Below are 23,938 nucleotides of genomic sequence, written 5' to 3'. Positions count from 1 at the left end.
TCCTGGCTGCCGATTATTTCCAGTAAGTGTCCCCCCTCCTGGGTTCCTCCATCCCGCTGATCTAACACTCCCTTTAATACACTGGCGCGTCCCGCGGTTTTCCCATCGTAGGGCCTCCTTGACCCATTTTCTTACTTTTCCCTCCTGTGGATTTCCACCCTGCTATTCCAATATGGAGCGCTCCTCTCTAACACGCTGCCCCATCCCGTTGACTCCCTTGCTGTAGGACATTCATGCCGCTTCTCTGAACCGATCCAGAGCGAACCCTCCTTTCCCTGCTGCTCTCCGCGTCTGACGCCCTACTATGGTGCTCATTTCCGCACTTCCCACCGTGACTCTGTGGACCTTCAGAGCCTTGCCATGCTTCCTTCCCTCATTGCTGCACCTCCCGTCACGACTATGTGGACTCTCCTTCAGAGTCCTGCTATGCTTCCTTCAACCTTCTGCATCGCTGCACTGCCTCTCAAGCTTCCCGTCCCGCTCCTGATCCTCGCACTCGCAGCAGTGTCTTCCATAGTGATCTGACTCGCGCAAACATTACAGCCTGACACGCGGGTTGACCACCGCATTCCTTGCGCCCTGGCCCTGCAACCCCCCTCTTGACCACCACTAGACATAGCACTTTGCAGCATACCACACCTTGCACACACCATTGATTTATCTTCCGTCTCTAACTCACAGGCAGCATACCCAAGCTCCTTTGCGATGGATTGACCCTTCGCTAATCACCCTGTTCAACTAGCTATGAATATCTTATAACATACTTTAGTCACCTCTACACTTCGACCCCCTCACCCATTCCCCTTAACCTGTGTTCATTCCACGCATAGGTTTCCTTGGGACATCCTGTGTCCTGGTGGACGGAGCCCGGCCTCGACTCTTGAGTAAGTCCACTACTGCCCATGCAAGGGCATCTCAAGCTCACCTTTCTCTTCTATGATCCTAGGCACATGGGTGTGTGTCCCCTCAAACAGGCAGTTTAGTGACAGCGGGGGGAGGGGTGGACACCCTAAATAATAAAAAGCACCTGCCCCCTCCTGCACTACTCTTTAATGTCTACCAAGGGGGAGCTGTCAGGAAACACGCAGGGGGGCGAGAGCTATTATAAAAGCCAGTACCATTTACAATGCCAATAACTCAAACAAGTGTAAATGCAATAGATTTTTTTATATGATGCGTTTACGGCTGAAGCGCGAATGTTGTACTTTTCTAAAACTCTATGCAGGCTTTGGAATTTTCAGACCTGTAGCCACGTATAGTGTGTCTTTGGCAAAACTTCATTTCATTCTAATTCAAGATATGTTACGAAGTTTCTCTTCCCTCACTCACCCTCACCCTCACTCACCCACACTCACCCTCACTCACCCTCAAACCCTCACCCACACTCACCCTCACCCTCACTCACCCTCAACGCCTCACCCTCACTCACCCTCAACCCCTCACCCACCCTCACCCTCACTTACCCTCAACCCTTCACCCTCAACCCCTCACTCACCCTCACTCTCACTCACCCTCACTCACCCTCAACCCCTCAGCATCACCCTCACTCACCCTCACTCACCCTCAACCCCTCACCTACCCTCACCCTCACTCACCCTCAACCCCTCACCCTCACCCTCACTCACCCTCAACACCTCACCCTCACTCTCCCTCAACACCTCACCACCTCACCCTCAACCCCTCACTCACCCTCACTCTCACTCACCCTCACTCACCCTCACTCACCCTCAACCCCTCAGCATCACCCTCACCCTCACTCACCCTCACTCACCCTCACTCACCCTCACCCTCACTCACCCTCAACCCCTCACCTACCCTCACCCTCACTCACCCTCAACCCCTCACCCTCACTCACCCTCACTCACCCTCAACACCTCACCCTCACTCACCCTCAACACCTCACCCTCACTCACCCTCAACACCTCACCCTCAACCCCTCACCCTCACTCACCCTCACCCACACTCACCCTCACCCCCTCACCCTCACTCACCCTCAACCCCTCACCCTCACCCTCACTCACCCTCAACCCCTCACCCTCACTCACCCTCTCCCCTGCTGCACTCTCCTGCTCTCTAGAGATGTAGCATAACGACGAGAGCTGCCATGTAAGTCACGTAAATACAAAACATGTTGCATTCCAAATGCTATAGGTGTCACATTCGCAAAAGTTATAACTATTGGCGTTGTAAATGACAAAGCTATCAATTTAGCTATTTTAAAAACCAATAAATAAATAAAATATTTGTCATTTACAAAACCAAAAGCTCCAACTTTTCTAATGCGAGACCTATTGCATTTCCAATGCTTGTTTATACCTGTAATACTGTTAGAAACTCTAGGAAACTCCTAATTCCCAAAGCGATGCCCCATAGTTATTAAACCCTGGGTAACTCGCCATAAGGCCATGTATATTATTTTTTTTATGTTTTTTTTTTTTTTACATGATGCTGGCATAATATCTAAAGTTGTCCTTAGGTTAGACCTAAAATTAATTGTGTTGTGTAAATCTGCCTGAGTAAAGGCATCGAGTTTTTGATCACCTCATTTGGTAAGGTTACACACCTTCCAGCTGCTAACGCTCAAAGGATGTTTTTTAAAACAAGTTAAATCTGTTTGAGAGGCTTTGGAGAGTAAAGGTTGTGGATGTATATCACATCCATGCAAAAAAGTTTGGGTATTTTCCGAAGTGAGAAAACGTGGAATAAAACTGGAATCGTTTTTAGCTTTGGCCCCCTAAAAAGCTTCAAATCCAAAGAAAGGTGCAAAGCCAAAGCAAGGTTTTTGAAATGGCCTTCTGCATAAGTGTACTATTCCAAGCAGATCACTTACTGCAGAAAGCAACACCGCACGCGTGAACTCTCAAAAGTGTGACACGCATGTTGCATTATAGACCCTGGGAAAAATAATGAGAACTTGAAGATTCTCCTGTATTCTTAGGAGGCAGCAGGGGATTCAATACCAGTTTTATCAAAGCACATCACGCAGAAGAAACAGTTCTGCAGTTGTGGACTCCCCTTAAAGACGGTTCTTGCGTCCTCCTGTCTTATCCTATGAGCAGGTTAGGACTGATACTAGGGCGGCGTGACCTTGGTGGGTGGAGTGCTAAAAGGCGTAACAAGGGAGAGATACTTAGAGGTTTTTCTAACAATATTGAGGGTCTGGCAGTCTGTTTTGAATGCACTTTCTCATGCCCAAATCCAGGTACGCTGTTTATGAATGTCTCTGTGTGGGGTAAACTTCATCCCAGTAAGATGGCGGGATGGCTGGCTTCCAGTTAGGAGGGGTGGGGATGAGGGAGTGGGCTGACTCCTAATCACGAATGCACCAGCTTACAGTAGCGGTGTATTCTCTGGCTTTAGGTGTGTTGTACTGGGTCCAAAATGGGGGATGTTCTACCTCCCAGAGGGCCACAGGGTTTCAGATCCCAATGGAGAATGCACAGACTGTCATTGGGGGTGCTCTGACACCCAAGGGCGCACCTCTTTGGTCACACTGAGGGGCTGCACAGTGTTTACACTCTTTCTCAACAGTCTTTCCTTGTTTCTCTGCAGAGCCCACGCCTTCCCAGAATCCTTTGACTCTGATGATGTCACAGATGTCCAAGTACGCCATGCCCAGCTCAACGCCGCTCTACCACAATGCAATCAAGACCATTGCCACGTCAGACGACGAGCTCCTCCCAGACCGGCCCATGCTACCCCCAGGGAACCTGCAAGGTAGAGGGCAAACTCCTCGGGCGGGGGCATTCCACACTGTACATATATAGTATCCGCTATGCAGGAGAGGGTTGTTATTCTGTAGTGTCTGGGCTATCTGCAGAGGTGATTGTGCACATTGACTTGATACTGCAGAAGTTGTCTTACCATTTGCTGGTTTTGTTTGGGGTCCTTGTGCTTTGTTTGGTGGTGGGTAGAATGTTTGCAGAGTTGACGGTGCAGGCAGGGCTGATGCTGTGGGTGATCCTAGCTTGTTCTATGATGTGTTTGTACTGGGGAAGGTGTGTAGTGTTGGTGTGTACAGCCTACAGAGATTCTGAGGCATATGGTGCTAATGCTGCGGGTTATGCTATGTAGTGTGTGTGTTCCCTTAAGGAAGGCTTAGCGTGTCATCTGGTTACTTTTCTCCTGGGACCATGTAAAGAAGCCTGCTGGAGAATTTGTCACTTGCATGTTTTTATGGCTTACAAGAATATATTTAGGGTTGGTATTCAGTTGTGCAGACGCCGGCCCATTGTGTTGATTATGCTATTGAGTTTTGTGTGTTAATATGGTTGATAATTTGGATATTTTATCTCAATTACTCCAGTATTGGAACTTTCATAGATTCCCATTGCTTGTATCATAGATTCCCATTGCTTGTATCATTCCCCGTCGTCGGAATGGGAGCCTCGGTAATAATATATATATATATATATATACCTAGGTAAATACACCCTAATAGGTGTAAAAAAGTAAAAAATTAGGCCTAGGCCTCATTATCTTTTGTAGCCTATTGGTGTCATTATGTAAAAAGTCCCAAAGTCACCTTAGCAACCAATCAGATCAGCCTCACCCTGTAGAACCTTCCTGAGAAAGCTCAGAGCCTCAGATTTTCTACCGCATCGTTGGTGACAGGGAGTCTCCTTAGAGCTCTGCTCTAACTTCAACTTGAGGTACTGTTTAAACAGTTTTTCTGAAAGGATTTCTTTCAGCTTTGTCATGGCTGATAAGGAAAAGAAGAGCCTTTTCAGGTCTTGTGCCACTTGTGGCAAAAAACGACTTTATGCTGAAGATCAACATAATGACTGTATATACTGTCTATACCCAGACCATAAGGTTGAGGGGTGTAGTATATGCAGGAGAATGTCAGTGAAAACCCTCCGTGATCGTGAAGGACGGCTGCTTCTGTGGCTTAGGAAGTTGGAAAGGAGGGACTTCATTGAAGAGGGGTGGATCGTCTGTGGAGATTTCAACTGAACCCCCCTCAAAGGCTATGCGTGTGACCTCTGATAGGTCTGGCAAGCCAGGGCCTATCGAATCTCCTCACGTGAGTGTAAAGGAGAGGGAAAGGCAGGCACTGCAGGTGCAAAAGGCTAAACTGGATGAGAGCTCGGCTGGGCCTTCCCACCAGGTTAAAGTAGCCAAGTCCGTCAAAAAACCGACTGTAGAGGCCTCTACAGGGGTCAAGAAGGACTCTAAAGCATCTGAGGTGATTTTTTCTCCTCAGTCGTCGACGAGCCATCCAGCGACGACGAGGACGACGACGAGAGCGTCGACGAAGACCTCTATGTCGATTCCGTCGACGAAGACTGGATCGACGACAGCGTCGACGACGATAACCACGTCGACAGTTACCACCGCGTCGACGAAGACCATCCCGTCGACGATGACTATTCCGTCGACGGTGGCAATCTCGACGGCGACGATCCCGTCGACGATGACGAGCCCGTCGACGATGACAGTTCCGTCGACGATCCCGTCGACGATGGTGAGCCCGTCGACGATGACAGGTCCGTCGACGATACCGTCGACGGTGAAGGGACTCTCGTCGACGGTCCCGTCGACGACGATTCAGAATAAGGAAACGCCGTCGACGACAGGTGCTACAGAAAACATCAGAAGGAGGAGGATAACTCCAGATATGACTTCTCCAAGGAAAGTGCCTTCATTACCTCCAGCCCTTTTGTTGGATGAAGAGGACTACTCAGAGGAGGAGAATGAGATGTATGGGGATGCATACAGTCCATCTCAATTGAATCTAAAGTACCATGATTCGGACTTAGATGAGGAGTATTATTATCAAAAGGAACAGCGACCACAAAGACAGGTCGCATACCAGGAAACCCAACCACAGCAGGGCATGGTAACGATGCCTATGAGTCTTTTGACAGACTTAAGGGCAATGCTGGAGGAATATAGGAGCAGACAAGGGTCGCAACCAGTGGAAGGTCAAGCGCAGGTTCAACCGCAGGTGGTGGCAGCACAGTCAGTACGGCCTGCACAGGAGGAACATGAGAGGGAATATCCTCGGCAAGTCCAAGTGGATACCTCGGATGAGGATGAAACGGGGCAGAACCAGGATCAAGACCAGGATAGTGAATGGAACCAGTATATAGCTCCGGATCCGGCTTCACCAGTGCCAGACCCGGTCGACTCGCCTCCGGCGGATGTAGGAGGTTTCTTCAGTTTGATGGAAAGAGCCACAGCGCGCTTTAAGTTAGCAATGCCTACAACATCTATGGATTGTTTCTTGTACGATTTTAAAGAGGCATACCGTAAGGCGGTGCACTCGATTCCCATTGTAGAGCACATATGGGAGGAAGGAAAGAAGGTGATGCAGACCCCAGCGACGGTCATTCCAACTCTTCCGCGCTTGGAGAAAAAATATAAAGCTCCTGATGACAGTCCCGCCTGCTTGATTGGACAACCTAGACCAGACTCGGTCATATCGCAGGCGGCGCTGAAGAAGTCGCGGAATCCTTCGGCCACCCTCACAACTCCACCAGACAAGGAGGGTAGGAGGTTGGACAACGCGGGGAAGCGTTTTTCGTCGATGTCTAGCTTGCTGGTCAGAGCGGCGAATGCCTTGGCGATCCTAGCAAGATACGACCGCCAGATGTGGAGTGATGTGGCACACTATGTGGATCTGCTAGCGGATGACCAGAAAGCGGAAGCACAGAAACTTCTGGAAGAAGGGCAACGTTCCTCTTCGGAGATGATTGACTGCGCGATGGACATCGCCACCATCTCTTTCCGTGCTCTGGGCAGTGCAGCGGTTCTTCGGCGACAAGGGTGGCTGCGAGCGACATACTTCCGGCCAGAGGTCCAGAATAGGATTTTGGACTTGCCCTTTGATGGGGACATGTTATTTGGGAAACATGTCGATGAGACCCTACAGGGTATAAAGAAAGACACAGAGACAGCAAGGGCTCTGGGAAACCTACAATATAGGAAGACACCGTTCCGTGGAGCACGAGGAAGAGGCTTCACTTCACCAAGAGGAGGTTATCAGCAGCAGCGATATTCACAGCAGTCGCAGTCGTACAGACCTCAGTACGGCAATCAGTACTATCAGCGGCAGTCGCAATCCCAGTCTTTCTCTCGCCAGAACGCTCGTGGACGACAGGGGCGTCAGGGCAAGGACGCTGGCAAGCGTCAATAGCGGCCTCCTGACTCTGCCAACTGTTCCTCCGCTTCTGGGATCTCCAGTGGGCGGCAGGATATAACAACATCTGAGCAGCTGGGAAGATATTACATCGGATCAGTGGGTATTGAACATCATCCGAAATGGGCATACTCTAGAATTCCAGGAATTTCCACCTACAAGAGCTCCCCACGCCACTACTTCGAAACATCTAAACCTTCTACAAGAGGAAGCTCAACAAATGCTTCAGAAACGGGCGATCCAACGTGTTCCCCTATCACAAAGGGGAGAAGGTTTCTATTCAAGATTTTTTCTGATCCGCAAAACAAAGCAAAAGTGGCGTCCTATCCTGGACTTGAGGGAGCTCAACACCTATCTCATGAAACTGTCGTTTCGGATGATTTCACTCCAGGACATATTGCGCCTCTTGAACCCAGGCGACTTCATGGCAACATTAGACCTGGAAGATGCCTATTTTCATATCCCGATCCATCCAGCTCACAGACGTTTCCTTCGCTTTACAGTAGGCAAGAGTCACTTCCAGTTCATGGTGCTCTCATTTGGATTAAAGTCCGCTCCTCGGATATTCACAAAGGTGCTGGCCCCGGTAGCAGCATTTCTGAGGAGACAGTCGCTGGAAGTATTCCCGTACTTAGACGACTGGCTGCTGAAGGCTTCAAGCTTACGAGCGGCATCAAAAGCAGTGAACACATGCCTAAACCTCTTTATTCATCTAGGTTTACAACTCAACAAGGAAAAATCAGTTCTTCAGCCGGCAGGTACGGTGAAGTTCTTGGGAGCGATACTCGATACTCAGGTGTGCAAGGCCTTCCCATCGGAAGAGAGACAGATGAAACTCATGTCGTCAGCCACTCGTTTGCAAAAGAGAAGTTGGATAACAGTCAGGATGTACAAATCTCTTCTAGGGTCGATTTCATCCTGTATTCAATTGATTCCGCACTGCAGGCTGCGAATGCGCCCCTTGCAGGAGGAACTGGACCTTCAGTGGAGACAAGTGGAAGGTTCGTTCGACGACAGGGTGACGGTTACCCAGCGGATGAAACGGTCGGTTTCATGGTGGATGAAAAGATCTCACCTCACTGTGGGACTCAGTTTCAAGGCTGCACGGGCTCCTCACGTCATTACCACGGACGCTTCTCTTCAAGGTTGGGGAGCGGTCATGCAAGACCTCCAGGTCAGTGGTCACTGGACTCCGGAAGAACGTCGCTTACATATCAACGTTCTGGAGCTAAGAGCTATTCGATTGGCAATGTTGGCTTTCCTCCCAAGGATTACAGATTCGGCAATCCTGGTGCGGACGGACAACACCACCGCAATGCATTACGTCAACAAGCAGGGAGGCACAAGATCGCCACTGCTTTCACAGGAAGCCCAAATACTGTGGGAATGGGCGATATCGCAGAACATCACACTCGTGGCAGAACACCTTCCAGGAGTATGCAACACGAAGGCGGATACACTAAGCCACCTGAGAGCAGTCTCGCACGAGTGGGAATTGGAGAGCACAGTGGTCAAGGACATCTTCTTCCGTTGGGGGACCCCAGCGATCGACCTGTTTGCAACACCAGGGAACAAGAAATGCCGGTGTTACGCAAGCAGGGAACACCATCGAGGGTCACCGGGGAATGCCCTTTCGATGTCCTGGTCAGGCGCGTTTGTTTACGCCTTTCCGCCATTTCCCCTGATTCCTCGAGTCCTCAAGATAGACAGGTGCAGGATGATACTAATAGCGCCTGCCTGGGCTCGCCAGTTTTGGTACACGGAGTTGCTTCTTCTATCAGAGACACAGCCCATTCATCTGCGACCCAAACAGACACTTCTATCAATGTACAAGGGCCAGGTTCTTCACCCGAACCCGAGTTCGCTTCAATTGACGGCTTGGCTCCTGAATACAGAGAGTTTAAGGATTTAAACATCTCAGAAGAATGCAGGACCATCTTGGCACAGGCACAAGCCCCTAGCACTAATAAGACATATAGAGCGAAATGGAAGAGGTTCCATTTGTGGTGTCAGAGGGAAAAAGTACATCCTTTCTCGTCAGCTCCGCATCAACTCTTACCATACATTCTATCGTTGGCACAAGCAGGTCTGGCTCATGCTTCTATCAAGGTCCACTTGGCAGCTATTTCCAGGTATAGAAGAACAAGATCGGGCCCCTCTCTATTGTCAGCAAGAGTAATAAAACAATTCCTGAAAGGACTGTTTAGAGTGTTTCCGCCAGTTAGGCCCCCACCTCCGGTGTGGCACTTGAATGTGGTCCTGGCTCAGCTGATGAGACCGCCATTTGAGCCAGTACATAAGGCGGACCTAAAGTTCCTATCATGGAAAGTGGCGCTTCTTTTGGCACTAACCTCTGCAAGGAGAGTAGGAGAGCTTCAGGCTTTAACTATCAAAGAACCCTTCTTGCAGTTCAAGAATGATACATTGATCCTACGGATGAACCCCAAGTTCATTCCGAAGGTACCGACAGACTTTCATCTTAACGAACCAGTGGTTTTGAAATCTTTTTTTCCTCGACCTTCAACCCAGGCTGAGAAGACACTTCATTCTCTGGACGTTCAGAGATGTTTGAAATTCTATCTACAACGCACAGCTGGATTTCGAAAAACACCCCAGCTGTTTGTGGCTTTCGGAGCCCCAAGGAAAGGATTTCCATTGTCAAAACAAGGGATTTCTAGATGGATAACAAGTGCGATCCGGTTCTGCCACCAGGCGGCAGGCAAGCCTTTGCAAGGACAGGTGAAGGCACATTCCACAAGGTCAATCTCAGCATCAACAGCGCTGTTTGCTGGAGTATCCATAAAGGATATTTGCAGAGCGGCCACCTGGAGCAGTACGCACTCATTCACGAGACACTACTGCCTGGAGGCGGCTGCAAAGGAGGATTCGGCTGTAGGACAGGCAGTCCTGAGAAATCTCTTCCAATAAGAGGTGAGCTTTCCTCTCTTCCCTCCTCCTGTTTTTTCAAACATTTCGTTTCTTATGCTTTTGTTACTGCTTTATGGTTGTTATAATCTGTGATATCATTAGTTTGTAATGATTCTGTAACTGTGCACGAAATGTTTGAGGTATGCTAACTGCTATCTACTCTGATACAAGCAATGGGAATCTATGAAAGTTCCAATACTGGAGTAAGAAACAAGTTACTTACCTGTAACTTTAGTTCTCCAGTATTGGTAACTTTCATAGATTCCCATGCGCCCACCCGCCTCCCCTGGGAAAGCTCACTTTAGGGCTAGGTGATTATGTGGCAAGACAACGGCTACGAAAATCTGAGGCTCTGAGCTTTCTCAGGAAGGTTCTACAGGGTGAGGCTGATCTGATTGGTTGCTAAGGTGACTTTGGGTCTTTTTACATAATGACACCAATAGGCTACAAAAGATAATGAGGCCTAGGCCTAATTTTTTACTTTTTTACACCTATTAGGGTGTATTTACCTAGGTATATATATATATATATTATTACCGAGGCTCCCATTCCGACGACGGGGAATGATACAAGCAATGGGAATCTATGATACAAGCAATGGGAATCTATGAAAGTTACCAATACTGGAGAACTAAAGTTACAGGTAAGTAACTTGTTTCTTTCTGTGCATCTCCATTCCAACCAAGATGTGATAATGGCTTCCGTGGCGGATTTAGTCACATTTTGGGTGAATGGGGTGCGAGGTCTCATCTGAAGGGGATGGGCTTCACATGGTTGTGCTTAGACGGTTGATCGGATGGTGAGTGGTAGTAGAGGTAGGACGATTCTCAAATCACCTTTTGAGTGGATCTATTCTTGAGTCGCATCTCTAGAGATTATCTTTATTTTCTTCTACTGTTTGTGAAGTTGATCATTTCCATTTCTTAGTGAGTGATGTGTGTTTGACTGCGTGAGCTCCGCTTGATGTGTGCAGTTGAATTATCAGTGTTCATGTCTGTAAAGTTTATGAGTCGTATTTTGTGCTAAGTTTCTTGGTGATTATCATGCGACAATGCTGGCCCTTCAGTTGTATGGCTTATTTGTGCTTGTGAGTTTCAAAAGGTCATTTCTGTATTTGTTTATTTGTGGTGTTTTTATAGAAGAGAGGTGACATACAGAGTGTTAATAGGGGTGACGGTATACATAAAGCTAATGCCTCGGAAGCAACTGTATTGTTAATTGCTGGGTTTCAGGGCCGGACTGGGAACCAAAACCCTTCCGATTTTGTTACATGCTGCAAAAACGACCCTGTAACAAGAACGGCCCCCAGGGGCCCAAAACCAGCCCCCACCCGTGCGGCGCACCGGGCGATTGCCCGTTGCCCACTATGGCCAGTCCGGGCCTGCTGGGTTTATTTAGTATTAAATATTTTTTATTGACAGAATAAAAGCAGTGGACAAGTCAAATTGCCTACAACCCAGCCGGCCGGCAGAGTTAATTTCAGCTGTACCAGGAGGTCTAGACAGAAATAGGACCTTTAACTATTACACACAGCATGCTGCCTACAACCCAACTGGGCCAGCTGCGGGGTTTATTTAGGCAATGTGTGTTATGTTTTGTGTTCATTTGTGGAGGTTCTGCAGAGTTGATGGTCCTCGTTGTGTAATGCTGTGGGTGGTAGCTGGTGGGTTTGTATTAGAGTGAGGTTTGTTTTGATTGTGCTAACCAGTACACTGGCTGCATTGGCAATGGTACGTACAGTGCTGATGCTGTGCTGACTCTGCATTGTTGATTGCTGTATAAGCGTGAGGTTTGTTGTGCTTGTGCGGGTAGGTACACTGGCGCAGTGTCTGGCACATACAGTGCTAATGCTATGCTGACTCTGCATTGTTGATTGCTGTATAAGTGTGAGGTTTGTTATCCTTGTGCTGATATGTAGAGTGATTGCATTGGCAATGGTACATACAATGTCAATTCTGTGGCTGTGCCTACTTTATTCATTGTGGTATAAATGAGTTTTTTGTGCATGTACTGATATTATCACCGCCTACAGAGCAGGGATAAATTCTGTGCTGATACTGTGCCTGACTACATTGTTTATAGCTATGCTTGAATAAGGGAAAGGTTTGTTGTGGTTATGTTTATAAGTAGACTATTTGCAGAGTAAGTGGCTGGTGTTCTGATGCTGTGTCTGGCTCTACATTGTCATTTGCTTTGTTTGCATAGGCGGAGATGTGTTTTATCTTGTGCTGAGATGTAGTGTCTGCTTTGGTAATAGTGCACATTGTGCTCAAACTGCAGACTTTCCTGCTCTGTTCTTACTTGTGCCTGCCAGAGAGATCAGCAGCCTTTACTGTACTTTACTTTTTTAAACCTTTACTGTATCGACACACACTGTTTTTATTATTGTCCAGTAGTCTTAGAATAAAAAATGTTGTATAAGCCATACCAGGACAATTTTTAACTCACTGATTCCTTTTTTTACATTCATCACTCACATACCCGCTCCACTGTATCCCAGGTGTCGCAGCACACCTTGACGGCATTCGGCTGTCAAGGTGGTCCCGATGATGAAGCATGTCACCGACCAGGTCGGTGAGTGAGGGGTTTATTAAAAACAAAGAAGGACTTCTTCTTTTTCCTCATTAGAATTCCATCCCACCGATATCGCTTTCTAGCCTTATCTTTGGTGGTACTCCTCCTTTTTTGTTATATGATCTCCCCGGAGCACCTTAGCAAGCTAAAGTGATCCATGCATAGTTTTTTAAAAACTTTTTGGGGGACTTCCCGAATCAAGTCCGGGTTACTATACCACTCTGGCCTGTGAAGGTCTGTTAGGACTTTCCTGACATACTCGAGCCAGTTAATGCGCTTTACATTATCCAGACCCATAACATCTGATTATACCCTGGTTTAGTCCAAGTTCTTCTGAGACCCATACTCGCCGCCACAGCAGAATAGGTTGGATTCTAATCAAATCCGATAAATGGTCCATGCCTAATTTGGCATGACAATTATAAACAGAGGTGCCCTTGGGGAGGGATAACCGGTATCTAAAGAAGTTGTTTTCTGCAATTTGCAGAGATATTATGTCCTGATACCCCCAAATCCCTGCCCCATATAGAGCAATACTTCTGCATTTGGCCACATAAATACTAAGCATGGTTGCAGGTGGTCTTTTACCCAATTCGGTAGAAAAATGTATCAACGCCGCTATTGATCGTTTGAAGGATAGGGTCCTATTCTTTACCTCAGGTCCCCAAGAACCTGATCCGTCAATTAATACCCCCAAGTATGGGAAGGTTTTAGTATGTTCGATTCGAAGGCCTGCCACTTTAAGATGTTTACAACTGGCACGACCTTTACCGCAACACATCACAAAGGACTTCTTGGCATTAATTCTAAGACCCCTAGCCTCCATAAATTCTGCATACTTCGATAGGGCCCTTTGTGCGCCCACCTTCGTTCTGGCCATCAGTAGTGCGTCATCCGCATAGAGAAGGGAAACAATCTGCTTATTTCCATACCTTGGCAAATCGATGTTACTGGCCCCCAATTCCTTCTCCAAGTTGTTCGTATATAGTGAGAAAAGAAGTGGGGCCTGCACGCAGCCTTGTCTTACTCCCTTCTCTATGCGGAAAGACCCCATGCACTCCGACCCCCACTCCCCCCCCCCCCCCCCCCGCCCCCCTCCTCTCTTACCCCAGCCCGTACCTTACTCTGGCAGTTGCCCCTGAATATAATTGTCTCAGAAAAAGCACAATAGCGGGGTCGACATCCATCTCCTCAAGTGTTTCCCACAGCTTTGAATGCACAACGCAGTCAAAAGCGGAGGAGAGGTCGACGAATATTGCAAACATACATCCCTCTTTGGCCTGGGTATATTTCCCTTGTATCACGACAAAATTCAACACCTGCTCCACCGTGCCCATCCCTTCCCGGAACCCATACTGTACTGGGCTTAAAATATCATGTACCTCAGCCCACATTTGTATTTTATTCAAGACCATCCTCCCTGCGATTTTCATTAGTGAGTCTAGGAGAGATATGGGTCTGTAGTTGGATGGGCTCTCCCTATTCCCCTTTTTTTATATATGGGAATTATCACCGATTCAGACCATGTCTTAATAAAACCTTTAAGAAGCTCCTAAGACCTGTGCACACAGTGGGGCCCATAGATCAGCATTCATTTTATAGATGTCACTAGGGATCCCATCTGGTCCCGGGGCTTTACTGTTCTGAGTTGAATTTATAGCTAATAGAACTTCTTTAAGGGTGAACTCCAATGGGATTGGAAGAGTCACTCTGTATTGGGGGATCCCCTTGTGTGTTACTGTAAACATCGGAAAAAAAGTCTATCCATGATTTTTCGTCTATGGCTATTTCCAACCTAGCTGCCTCTTTGTTATTAAGGAAAGGTCTGTTGACTGCCTGCCAGAAAGATTTTGGGTCTCTACACTGGGCAGCCTTCAGTAGGTTCTGCCATTCTTGATCTTTAATTTCTTTCTTCCGTTGGCGCCTTGCTAAATTATAGGCCTTCCTGTGTACCCTTACTGCGCCATGGTCCCTCGGTTTGTTACTTAGGGCTGTGTTAAGGGCAGTATACGCTTTAGTGGAGTGAGAATCAAACCAGCCCTTACTTTTATTACTTATACTAGAACCAACCCTGGTTAGCACGCCGTGGATAGTAGTAGTAATATGGCTAAAGGCCTCCAGAATTTCACCATTAGAAGAATTCTCATCTAAGCATGCCATTATGTGTGGTAAGGCGTTTCCACTATTACCTTGGATTTTTTAATTGGATCCACAGTACTCCATTTTAGCTCCAACCCATTTTGGCGTGCTACAACAAGATCTTGCGTCCAGGCCAGGGACTCAATAGTGGAAATGCTCTTGCTCTCAAAGATGCTTATAGACAATTTGAGTGGTAAATGGTCACTCAGCCCAATAATGGGGATCTCATAATTATCCACCCGGTTGGTAAACCTATAAGGCATGATGATAAAATATATGACAGAATGGAGGCCCCTGGCTAAAAAAGTGGAGTTGAAATCAACCTTTGGGGAACATAACCTGTTTTCAAAGCCAAGATTGAAGTTGGCCATAATACTATTTATTATTTCCCCTCTCTCTGTATGTACAAAATGACTCCTGCTCGCAGTATCCCCCTTCCCATATTCCTGAAATCCACATGTGTCACTATCGCATAGATTTAGGTTAAAGTCGCCTACCCAAATCAAAATTGAGTCTTTCCCTTTCACATGTTTTATACCCCTTATCTCTCCCTGCAGCTTTGATAAAACTTCCACAAAGTCGGGGTTCTTAATATTGTTGTAGAAGTTAACCATTACTTGCTCGACTGAGGGATTTAGGGAGATAGTAACTAATTGATAGTAATGAGAATTTGATCTACTAAAAATATTAATAGCATTCAGGAGATTAGAAACATAAATATATAGCCCTCCATTATGCCTGCCATGGCAGGAGCGAACCGCTGGGATATGGAAGGTCTTAAATCCATCTAAATGTTTTCCAGTTAGTAACCAGGTTTCCTGCACACATAGGATGTCAATATTCTTGACAAATTCCCCCCAGGCAATTTCATGTACTTTGTTTGCCAACCCGCAAACATTCCAGGAGACAACCCTTACTTGTCGACCATATATAATAGGGCCATTTCGTTTAAGTGGAGTTTTAACGTTTTTTAGTTTCCACTGCCTAGTGTCTGATGCGATAGTAATCTTCCTTATTCCAATTTCCTTAACCTTACCCTTTATGATTTCAGTCTTTGTTGATACAATATAATTTCCTTCCCCTTTTTTAGACAATGACCTAGGTATTTTGTCCCTGGTTATGTTTACTTTAATATTGGGGGGCTGTTGCCTGCGACCATTCAGTACACATGATTCCTCCTTTGAGGCATTATCATGCAGCTTAGTCTGATTGTTTTAACCTTGATTTAGGCTCTTACTAGGTATGGGTTCTGGTTGCTGGGTCCCACCATGGTCAACAAGTTTTGGTGGATTATTGTTATTTGCTTCGATTTTACCACCTCCCAGTCAGTCACAGCCATTGAGACCGGACAATGCTGCAAACTTATTTGTTCCCTCATGGCCTGGAAATAAGCCCACAGACCCCTGATTCACTCTATATGTCTGCCTCATCCTTGAATATCCCCAACCTTGCCTTACTCCAGGTTGTGGTGTCCTAATGTACCCCCAATCATTTCCTCTTGCAGGTCTTAGTCTATTCAGGTCCTTATAAAAGTATTCCAGTGGGAGGATCTCAATACCTTGAGACCGTGTCCCTCCTTTGAACGTGACCTCTCGCAGTATCCTCCCTACTGGTTCCGGGGTATTAAAATTGATCACAATACAATCCCCTGCTTTGTTTTTTTGTGTCCTACCCGACCATGCTACCCTCTGAGCCATTATGATGTTATGCCATATCTTGTGCCCCCCGTATGTGTTAGAGGCTATCCAGTGTGCCACCTTATTTTTAAGCTGGATGTAGTTTTCACTAGTTCACTTATTCAGTTCTGGGACGTTTCCTAGTACTAATACCAGTGGTGAGGACTCAGGTGGTAGATTAAAGGTGGGTAAAGGAGCCCTATTTTCCACGTGAACTGAACTAACACCAGCGCCCTTTTTAACACTCGGTGCCAATGATTGTATGTTCTGGGTACATAAATTAGGGATATTACCTTCAGCAGGTTTCCCTGCTAGGCCAGAATTCTTAACTGTTGTGCTCTTAGAATGTTGCTTAAGATGTTGCTTCCCTATGGTGGGTGGAGGCTTGGGCACTTGGGACGTAGCTGGAATTTGATTTTTTACTATGATTTTTCCCTGCTGTTTAGGTAATTTACTATTGCTCGCTGGATGTGTAAGGGTAGCCAGTTTATGTGCATTATCCAGCGTTGTTTCTGTTAAGGCGTCCAATTTTACATTAATAACCCTTAATCTTTCGGTTAATGGAAGTATAAAAGACCTTAATAATTTTGTCATGTTACAGATGGACATTTCAAACTAGTTCCTTGGTCCTTGGGCATTGAATTGGGGCTGGTCTCCCTTATTATCAGGTGCTAACAAACTTGTTAATTGTTTGATGGCTTTAATGGGAGTAATGGTGGACCCAGTTGCTGATGACAAAGTAGGCATACCTGATAATTTTAGGTTTCCTGCCCCCATGTCCTCCCTCTCCCCTCTTTCTTTTACCCACATGTATGTCGCATATAGATGTCGCTATTTGTAAATCAGCTGCCAGAACACTTTTTCTAGCCACAATAGGGTGGAAGTCTTCAGAAGATATACTATTACAGGAAGATGTGCTCGAAGATGATATGTTACCGCCCCATTCTAGTGAATTGTCCCTGTTTTCCAGGCCTTCCTGCGTACTTAGGTTAGACCGAACTAAACTTTTTGGCTCAACACGGTCAAGCATAACAACATGTTTCAGAGCTCCCAGAGATGAACGTTTAGCATCTATTAATTCAAGGGATAGGCATGTTTCAGTTAATGCGATCTCTCTCTCCACAACCCCAGCTGCTCTTATAAAGAATTCATCCAAAGTCCCAGTTAGGCCTCCCCCTGGTGTACTTGTCCCACATTTCCCCTTTCCTCCAGTATTCCGTACCATTGTCACTCAGAGTCAATGTCTCGCGACCACTCAAATTTCTAAGAAAAGGGCCAAAAAGTCTCACCAAGAATGAAGGTTGGTAGAGGGGTGGACCAGTCCAGTCTTGTCCAGCCTTGGACAGCTGTAGACGGCCCGCCCTTTGCCCGGGCTTAGCCCACGGCGCGTCCCGCGGCGCGTAGAGAGCACGGGCCTTTTGTGCGCCTCCGGGCGCTCAGGTGGGCGTGTTGTGGTGCACGATAGACACGCTGGTGGTTATGGGCAATGTCGTCCCCCCCCCCCGCTCTACAGCCGCAGGTGTTCCGGTGAGCGGCGGCGGAGGGGACGGCGGAGCAAGCACAGAGCAGAAGCGCCTCTCCTGCCCAGCGCGGACCCAACATCAAGCTCCCACAGGTCACAGGTCAGTGATTTGAACGGTTTCCCACTCCACTGCGGGAGCACAGGCCTTTTGTGCGCCTCTGGGCGCTCAGGTGGGCGTGTTGTGGTGCGCGATAGACACGCTGGTGGTTATGGGCAATGTAGTCCCCCCCCCCCCCGCTCGGCAGCCGCAGGTGTTCAGGTGAGCGGGGGGGGGGGGGGGGGGGCAGCGGAGCAAGCACAGAGCAGAAGCGCCTCTCCTGCCCAGCGCGGACCAAACAGCAAGCTCCCACAGGTCAGTGATTTGAACGGTCTCACCAGAGTGCAAAGGTGCCTGCGTCACGGGGTGATTGCTTTTGTGCCGTAAGCGACGCAGTTTTTGTGCAGGAAGGGACACCTTCCTGCACAAAAACAATCATAAGAGATGATTTCATCTTCCTGTGTGTGCTGCATTCTGCAGCCCACATAAAAAGAGGAAAAGAACGAGGAGACATGAAAAATTTCTCCTCGTTGCACTGCCCTACGCCTCCCCTGGGAAGCCTTAGCATTCTGACGCATTTCCAGGTTTACGATTTCTCGTAAATCTGGAGATGTGGCAGAAGCCATGTGTGTTGCGTGGGAACACCCACAGCAACACCCAGGGCACGCCTCTCTCCCGCAAAGTGCTGCATGTAAAGGGGCCATATTTACAACGACACGAAAGCTACACAGGGTGACTTTACGTGTCCTTGTAAATATGGGGCAGCAGGTCGCACCGCCAGTGCATCACAAAAATGGACGCTCAAGGGGCTTGTAAATAAGCCCTCCAATGTGTTTGCGCTCCCTTCAGGACTGAGCTTGTTAGCTCGCTTAGACTATGATGATATCCTGCTGCTCCCTGAGGTGTGAGAACAGTTGATCTTAATATCAGAGTTATTTCCTTACAGTCCTGGGGAGTCCTATTACGCAGAGTTATTGGCAAAGGCATAAAACACACTATGTGAGAGGGGACTAACTGCAGGGCCCACTCCAACACAGTGGTGAGCTGGGACTCTGCTGAGATTACTGCAACACAACGCAGGGCCGGTCCTAGGCATGGGCGGTATGGGCAGCTGCCCAGGGCCTCGCGCTCAGGGGGCCCCCTGCCGGCCCCGCAGAGTAGGGAAAAGCGCACTCGCGCAGGCAGTAAGGCACTTAGAGGGGCCTCACATCTTCCCTTTCGCCCTGGGCCTCAGAAGGCCTCAGAAGGCCTAGGACCGTCTCTGAACACAAGTAACACAGGGTGACCTGGGAATCTGATCGGACCTAACAGCTACACACGCCACTTGAATGAGCTGGGAGACTCTGTGGAGATTAGCAACACAAGTCACACAGGAGTGAGCTGGAGCTCTATACGGAGTTTCGGTAACATAAAAGGCACAGGGGTGAGCGGGCTGCACACAGGAGTTCCATAGGAAGCTTACATGGACATATAGGGCCTGATTTAACGAGTAGTATCTTTACGTCTGCCTCTTTTTATCTGCGCAGTTTTTGCCACAAGTGTGGAGACTCCGCACTTGTAAAGATAATACTTGTAAAATTTCTTTGGGGGATGCAAAAAAAACGTACACTGAAGTGTAATTTACCTTTGTGAATCGCACCCATAGAGTGCACAGTGGATAGAGGTGCACCCTGTAGAGCTTACAATAACACAAATTATACAGGCACTGGGGTGAGACGCTGCTCCCCATCATTTACATAGAGGATGAGGGAAAAGTCTCACTAGAATTTATAGTAGCACAGGTCATATTGGCATCCATGTGAGTGGTCACAAAACCCACATTGTACAGGGCGTACAGTAACAAGTCTTACAAGCATTGAGTGAAATCATTATGGCCAGATGTATGGAACTATTTTGCGTTTGCAAATGGTGTGAATCGCAAAATTTGTCTGCTTGCGAATACAAAATGGAAAATGGCCTTTCCTTATATATGAAAGGCTTTGACAATCGCAATTTAGGTAATTACCAATAGGGAATCACAATTAGCGAATCCCTAATTCATGTTAGAAGCCTTTCCTAAATGCAAATTGTGCATTTAGGAAACACTATTACTATCCACCTAAAGCTGATGGTAAATATGTGCAAACTTTGAAAAATGCACAAAATGGCGTTTTTCAAAGCGCAATGTAGCGCACACGGCATGTGTGTGCCTTACATGTGCACCTTTTTTAGGGGCGCTTCGGGAGGGGGGGGCTTAGCCCCCAGACTCCTTTGCCTTTGTATACCAATTAGGTTATCGTAATTTTGGTAACGCAAGACCATTCTCAACTTTGATCGAGTCACAATTGCAAATAATCGGTTCCCTTATTGTGTTTGTGATTTTTATGAAATCGCAATTAGGGAATCACTATTTCCAGTCTGTTTTGTTACATCGCATATTGTGAATCCCAAGTAGCGATTCGGTAAAAATCGCTATTTGAGAATCGCAAAATGCTTTTTTGATACATCTGGTCCTATTTTTCCAAAAGAGTGAGTCGCTGATGGACTGAAACAGTGAGAATAAAAACGCAAAATTCCAGATTCCCACAAATGTTTTAATGCCTCTTATGTTATTGTTTGCTTTGTTGGACAAATTCACTTTCTGAAGTCACGTAAGACAATCAGTGATGTTAGACGACTCCCTACTAAACCCTGAATTTCATGTTTGAAAAATAATTGGTCCTGCAGCGCTCTCTAGCGAGGGCTGGTATATTTACTAGTGTCGTTTTAATAGTCCTGTTTTCTCGGCCATATCTACTTTCTCCACTCAGGCCCCTCTGAAAGGTAGGGGCTGGTCTAATTCATGCCACCGGTCTACTTGAATTTGTTGTGCTAGGACCTTAGCATGACCAGAATTTTAAAGCCAAAAACCGGGACATTTCACCAAAATAGAAGGACTACAATTTTACTTCAAGAAAGCGGACAGAATTACAGCGCTCCTCAGCAGAGAATTACTGAACAGGCAGTTTGTACATATATAACATACAATTGTTTATACCCAGTAGCTTGCCTTTTAAATAAATTGCTTTCTTGAAACCACTGATCACTATTCCTGCTTTGTAAAACATAAAAAAGCACCTCCTGCCGTTTTCATTCGACCCTCTCTAAAAACCGGGACAGGAGCTAAAATTTCTGAAATCTGCTGGGACAGCTGGCTAAAAACAGGACCGTGTGGGCAAATCCGGGACGCCTGGTCACCCAATGCTAGGTGTTTTGGCCGAGGAAGAGTGTAACACGTAGCTAGGCATGACTAAGTTTACACCACCCATGTTAAGCATGTTGCAAAGGCTGAAGAACATCCTCTGATTAAGTCTCAGCAGAGGCACCAGTGACATCTTCTTCTATTGTGATGAGAACGCGCCTCACTAAACAACCCTATTTACTGCTGTACCTACAAACTGTGAGTTCTTCAGAATAAATTTTTTTTTTCCTTCTCTCTACAGGGATGAGCGTCAATGCCAATAACCAATTGCACTTGAACTCTGTGGGGCCCGGATCGTCACACAGCCCCCTGCACATGGGCATGGGCGCCCAGCAGCCTCTGTCGCACGAACCACCAGCCCCCATGATGTCATCACCGAACCCAATGGGCTCCAACATTCCAATGCACCCCTCGGGACCGGGGCCGGGGGGGCCTTCTCAAAACCCCATGATGATTGGGCCGGGGCAGCAAGAACATATGGGCCAGCCCTGCTGCCCCGGGGGGCCCAACGGCGGGGGCGCCATGATGCCCTCTGGTCAACTGGTCTTCCCACGTATGCAGCATCCGCACGGTTCCATGTCCTCGCCGGTGCCTGGCATGCCCATGGGCCCAGGTGGTGGAGGAGGCGGGGGTCCGGGATTACAGCAACACTACCCGCCTGGCCTCTCGATGCCCCCTGAGGACATGCCCCCACAGCAGCCTCCTCCTCAGCAGCACCTGATGTCCAAGGGCCACCCTCAGCGGATGCCGGAATCCTTCTCTTCCATGCACCCAGGGGTATCCTCTGTCTTGAACGATGCTGACCTCAGCGAGGTCATTCGGCCCACCCCCACGGGGATCCCAGAGTTCGACCTGTCCAGGATCATCCCTTCCGAGAAGCCCAGCAGCACTTTGCAGTACTTCCCCAAGGGCGGCGGCCAGACGTCCAAATCGCAGCCTTCCAACCTGCACTTAATGAACTTGCAGAACATGATGGCCGAGCAGCCGCAGACGCGGCCAGGCATGGGCCTTCCAGGACAGCAGGGGGTGCAGCGTGCACTCAACATGCCAATGTGCCACCCAGGACAGATGCCCATGATGGGCCGGACAGGCATGCCCCCGCAGCACGGCATGGGGCACCAGGGGATGATGTCTCCCCAGCAAAGCTTGATGGCCCAGCAGAACTTCATGCTGATGCACTCCAAGCAGCGGAATATGTCTGCGGATATGTACTCCCAGCCAGGACACATGATGTCTCCCCAAGGGCCTCTTATGGGCCCTCCAAGTCAACAGAACATGATGCTCGCCCATCAAATGAGGCAAAGAAGCGTATCCCTTGATGCGTACATCCCTGGTCCAGGAGGCATGACAAATTTGCCTTTTTAAGCCGCTTCCTCGTGCTTTTTGATTGTAAAGTTATCTTTATTTTATTATTTTTTTTACTTTTTTGAAGGGGCATGTTCATCACAGATGGCAGGGCAGGAATGTCTTTAATATACGCGTAAGCCTCTGAACCAGGGGAGAGGTGAAGGACACCAAGAAAAGAAATGAGTGCAGTAAAATTTGATGTGAAATTTAAAAAAAAAAGTAATTTTTAATTTTTTTAATGAAATCTCATCAAAAAAAAACAAGACTTCCAAAAAAGTAAAAATTGTTATCCCCCTTTGTTTTTCTCCCTGGTGTATGCGTGAGAGTGTGTGCGTGTATGGGGGAGTGCTTCTGTGTTTTGAAGCAACCAAAAAAGTAAAAAGCATATGAATGCCCATGATATGAATTTTTTTGTATGCTATAAACCGGTCTGCTGGTTATTTGTCATCGGTTTTCATTGTTCTCTGCATTTCTGTGCTTTGAAGAGAAATCTTAAAATATGTTTTCTTAAAAAAAAAAAAGATAAGGGGATAAAAATGTTTTGAGCTTGTGGGACTCGGGACGCAAGAGGTATGTGTAGGCCCTGGTCAAATGAAAGTGTATTTATTAAGTTAATAAATGATGAACAGATGAAGACCCATGGGTAATAGAAGTCCCACTCACTCACAAGAGTCTCATTGGGTCGTATCTCCCTGGTTTTACTCAAAATGTCCTTGCTGCGAAGGAGACCGATAAGATTGAGTATCAATTCTCAGCTAGTTTTACCCCTAGTTCTAAGTTGTTCCTAATTCTGAAGTGTCCAGAACTATTTTAAAAAATATCTTTTTTGTGTGTCCCTGCTTTGGGCTTTCTCACATTTGTCTCACAATATCGGTTTCCTTTCAGCTTGACAATTCACATTGTAGACAGCTGTAGCGACTCAAAATAATCTTTGTTTATCTGGACTGCTTAGGTCAAACTTAGGCAGTACCACTTAATAGCTTTAATAGCTTCGCTGCGGCCAGAATTCCCCTGCGATGCTGAAGAATTCCACGTCTGCCCGGTTCGGACATCCCCCGGCCATCCTCCGCACACGCCCACCGTGACATCAGACGGTCGGGGGCCGTCCGACTCACGGAAGAGGCTAACGACAGGGCATGTTTACTACATTATTTTTGGTTTCTTTGTAAAATTAGGGACTGGAGTTTCATATTTCAATATCTATTTTGAAGTTCTATTTTGTACTTTCTACGGTTGTATTCAGGTAGGATACTTCCTTATAACTGACCACCTGTCAATTTCGTCTCCACCATGTTTGCTTGAATCAAGGATGCCACCTGCTGGAGGGGCATAGCCAAAACCAAGGCAATAT

The 23,938-nt window shown here is 47.3% G+C and overlaps 1 protein-coding gene across 3 annotated transcripts in view; it reads left to right on the top strand.

Moving 5' to 3' along the window:
- BCL9L (BCL9 like) overlaps positions 1 to 23,034 on the top strand; it is a 211,520-nt gene extending 188,486 nt beyond the window's left edge. For all 3 annotated transcript variants that reach the window (XM_086956744.1, XM_086956741.1, XM_086956742.1), the window contains 2 exons: positions 3,553 to 3,717; positions 21,482 to 23,034. In XM_086956744.1, the coding sequence (XP_086812870.1) occupies positions 3,553 to 3,717; positions 21,482 to 22,605 (1,289 nt within the window). In that variant the 3' untranslated portion in view covers positions 22,606 to 23,034. The remainder of the gene's footprint in view (positions 1 to 3,552; positions 3,718 to 21,481) is intronic.
- The last annotated feature ends 904 nt before the right edge of the window (positions 23,035 to 23,938 follow it).

This window comes from Lissotriton vulgaris, chromosome 2_1, assembly GCF_964263255.1.
Source record: "Lissotriton vulgaris chromosome 2_1, aLisVul1.2, whole genome shotgun sequence".
Lineage (NCBI taxonomy): Eukaryota > Metazoa > Chordata > Amphibia > Caudata > Salamandridae > Lissotriton > Lissotriton vulgaris.
This window is presented reverse-complemented; position numbering and strand designations above follow the sequence as displayed.